The sequence below is a fragment of the Penaeus monodon genome, chromosome 41 (genome assembly GCF_015228065.2).
Source record: "Penaeus monodon isolate SGIC_2016 chromosome 41, NSTDA_Pmon_1, whole genome shotgun sequence".
In the NCBI taxonomy this organism is placed as follows: Eukaryota; Metazoa; Arthropoda; class Malacostraca; order Decapoda; family Penaeidae; genus Penaeus; species Penaeus monodon.
This window is the reverse complement of record NC_051426.1, coordinates 23,063,625-23,067,826: the sequence shown is the minus strand read 5'-3', so window position 1 is coordinate 23,067,826 and position 4,202 is coordinate 23,063,625. Positions and strand designations below refer to the sequence as shown.

The 4,202-nt window shown below is 40.4% G+C and overlaps 1 protein-coding gene across 1 annotated transcript in view; it reads left to right on the top strand.

Annotated features, from left to right (window-relative positions):
- The first annotated feature begins 676 nt into the window (after positions 1-676).
- LOC119598573 overlaps positions 677-4,202 on the top strand; it is a 13,571-nt gene continuing 10,045 nt past the window's right edge. Inside the window, exons 1-2 of the mRNA XM_037948216.1 lie at positions 677-789; positions 3,608-3,624. Coding sequence (XP_037804144.1) covers positions 3,610-3,624 — 15 coding nt within the window. The 5' untranslated portion in view covers positions 677-789; positions 3,608-3,609. The remainder of the gene's footprint in view (positions 790-3,607; positions 3,625-4,202) is intronic.

The following is a 4,202-nucleotide window of genomic DNA, read 5'->3' as shown; positions in this document are numbered from 1 at the left end:
AGATTCTTAGCACCCCCTAAAGGCCTGCTGGGGACCCGGGGCCATGGCTAATGTAAAGTCATTCGTATTTTTATCAACAGAAACGTTATTTGTTCTACAATAAGAAAAGACAAATATGGTCAGCCAGTCGATGTTATGCCAGTATATTAAGATCTCCGGCATTTCTTCAGTTTGCGTAATGTTCGCTGAAATTTGAAATAGCTGAGCACGAATTTCATCATCGTTTCAGAGCACTTGGAGTATTTGTAGGTCTAGGTCTCTTGCTAAGACTGATGTTGAGTGAAATATAGATTTCAGATGGAATCATTTATGGGAAGTAATCTAATTATTTATCTTTCAAAATAATAAGAAATGTATAAATATAGACATACGATATCCTAATTTGGAAAACGATTCAGAGATGACATCGATCTCCTGATCGATAAATTCCCTAAGGCAAATCCTGTATGCCCTAAGGAGTATTGGCGAGACTACTTTAAGCGAGCCGTTTACACTGAGTAAAAGAACGCCGTGAGAAGGTAATTTACCCGAATCTTCCCATTTGATAGTACTGAGGTAGTATTATTGTAATGCAGTTTGCGAAAGCACAATTAGCGACCTGGCAACCCCTCGAGTGTGGGTGGGGGAGCCCAGCGAAGGCGGAGGGGGTGGTGAAGGTATAACACTGCAGCCGGAAGGCGCGTGACAGTCCTTGCCAGTCAGTGCCAGTACTCGTCAATCAGTGCCAGTGCAAACGTAGTCTGCAGAGGGAGTTCGGAGACTCAGCCGGCGGATTTCTGCGACAAGGAGGTGAGATATGATTTGCAGTGGCATAGAAATACGAAACTTGCTCTGAAAGCAGTCATCATATCTCTGTGTTACAAATTTCTTTTGACTAGTGGTTCTCAGTTTTTCTCAGAATATGTTTTTAACCGAATTAAATCACGGCCGTAGCCTTCGAAATCCGGTTGAAGCGCACGCGTTTTCAAAGAAATCTTTCATCTTCGCTTCCTTCTTTCCTTTCAAAGAGTGTGCTAGATGTTCATGGCAGTGTTTGGTCGTGTTCCTTTTATTGCCTCACCTTTCGTATTCATCTCGGGGCTCCTGGTGCGTTTCTCAAGGACGAAGGCGCGACGCTCCCCTCCCGCCGCGCTGCCTCTGAGCTTTGGCCTTGAGTTCACGCCTAGCAACATGTCACTCCGAATGTCACCATTCTTTAAGCTCTCGTGCAATCAATCTCACATGCCGTGTACTTGCTGCTTTTATAAAGAATTTTTTGGGGCTTTACACATTCTTCCCACCAAGTTCATGTGTCCCTGTGGTTGAGGATTTCACCTTCGGCGCCTGTTTCTTGGCTGAGGAAAGTAGATAAACCCCGCCCCCCTAGGGATCACCCTTGCCTCCTTTCTTTGATACCTCATTGCAAAAATCGAACATCCCCCCCTCCTAGGGTTCAGCCTTGCCCCCTTTCTCTGATAGGTGTTGGGAGGGGGGGGATATGATTTCTCTTGAAAGCATTGTTTATGGGAAAGCCGATGGAATATTCGGCAACAGAGGTTTCTATTCCGTCTCTTAATTAGTCTCATTGTAGGTGTGCCTCCTTACCTTGTAAGCCTGCTTTAAGTGCTTAAAGGATTAATATTTTGAAACGAAGGGGCCTCTACTGGCGCCTTTTTCATTATTGTAATGAGTCATTTTCCTGTAAAACTGTGTCTTTAGCGAGAATTCTCAGTCAAAAAGACAGAGCGAATTTGTTTGTCTATTGAAGCCATACTGATGTCCTTTTCTTTTGTGTTCTGAAAAATTGGGATCTGTTGGGAAAAAGACTCGAAGTAATATAGGTTAACGGCAATTTTTTTTTTTTTTTGACATCTCTAAAAAACAGTCCTTTCCTCTTAAAAAGTAAATAATGCCAGTAGATACAAGCCGGGCAGGTAGACCAGGATGTGTCCTAATTACTGTGACATTGTTTCTGACCGTTCCAGGCATATATTTTATGAAGGCAATGTGAGAAACGAACTTACTTGTGCACCAGACAAATTTAGTCATTATAGACTCAATCATGTATTTGCTATGATAGATTTTAGTAATCTAAATCAAGTAATTAAGTCACATGGCCTGATATATATATATATATATATATATATATATATATATATATATATATATATATATATATACACATACATATTTTAAAGATACCTTATTTCGTCCCCAACCAGAACTACCTCTCCAATTACCCCCCCCCCCTCCATTCAACCTCTCCCCACCCCGGAAGGAAGTTATGTGCCCATTGCGTAACATTATGCATCAGTTTATCTATTAACAGCCCATTATTTCACAAGAAATAACACAAACTCTATGACTGTTAATACTCTCCACAGACCGCTTATGAAACTCTGCACATATTTCTGAAAGAAAGGAAACGCACACACTCGTTCAAATAAAATATGCACAATTGCAACTTCTGTGAAATTCATCCCTCATCCTCCGATATCTGCGGGTGGAAAAATATCTATTAACTGGCCATTACTTCACAAGAAATAACATCGATTGCATGAATGTTAGTGCTCTCTATAGACTTTTGAATAAATAAATATACAATAAAACAAAATACGCACAACTGAACCTCTGTGAAATCTTACTTTCTAAAAATTAATTACATGGGTTCCATGGTGGTCCTTTCATATTTCCGTCTTAATGGGTAATTATCTACCAACCAAGCACTATATATATATATATATATATATATATATATATATATATATATATATATATATATATATATATATATATATATATATAACACGAAGCACATAATTAACACACACATACACACACATACACGCATACATTTACACACATCCACATGCACATACACAAATACTCATAAACATCCACACACATCCACGCACATCTACAGTTACACATAACATACATTTAAATACATAACACACACACGCATACATATCTGCACAAGCTCACACACACATCCACACGCAAACACATATCCACACACAAATCCTCTTCTCTTTTCTCTTCTTCATCTCTCTCTTCGCTCTTCCTTCACCCCTTTCTCTCTCACTTTCTCTCCGACTATACCTCTCCCTTGCCCTCTCTCTCTCTCCATAATTTCCTCTCTCCTCTCATTGTCATTCCTTCTTCCCTCTCTCCCTCCCTCTCCCTCCTTCCTATACTTTGCTCTCTCTCTCTCTCCTTTGCTCTCTCTACCTCTCCTCGGCCTCTGCTCTATTTCTCTCTCACTATCTCTCTCTCTCTCTCTCTCTCTTCTTTCTCCCGTCTGTCTCCTCTCCCCCAATCTCACTCTCTCTCCCTCTATTTCTTCTCACCGCCTCTCTCTCTCTCTCTCTCACACACACACACACACACACACACACACACACACACACACACACACACACACACACACACACATATATATATATATATATATATATATATATATATATATAAAATATAATATATTTATAATAATATATATATATAAAGTCACTGGCGGCCTCCTCTCCGCTTCTCCTGCTTTTTGGCTGCTGCTTTTTGTTCTATTTTTTATTTCTTATTTTTTATGAATCGCAATTTTACTGATAGAAAAATCTTCTCTTTCCAGCCATGGCTTCCAAGAAGGTAAAAAAAAAGGGACGCCGCTCCCCGCCGGACATTCATGTTCATGTGTGTGTCTGTATGTGTGTATATGTATATATATGTATATATATGTATATATATAAATATACGTATATGCATATTTGATATATATACCTATAATACACACACACACACACACACACACACACACACACACACACACACACACACACACACACACACACACACACACACACACACACACCTCCAGCGGTGACACGGCAGTTCGGCAACGCTCTTCCCAGACTTCGTCCTTTCGACTCGAGAGCATCTGCATGACTTCAAGCAAGCCCTCGACCCGGTGGACCCGCCACGGGCATCTCGAAAGCAGCAGCGTCCACGGGCATCAGGGAGCGCGTCCTCCCTGTCTGGCGGACTTTTTCTCCTTCGAGACTGTCACTTAAGGCTTTGCGTAAATAATTGTATATAGCGTAGAATTAAGATATGCATTTCCTCAAGTTATTCTAAGTCGTATGCTTTTTTACGGTGTTCATTTTCACTGTCGTTGTTCTTTTTCGTCACCGTATTCATTACAGTACAATTTATTAATACTGATGTTA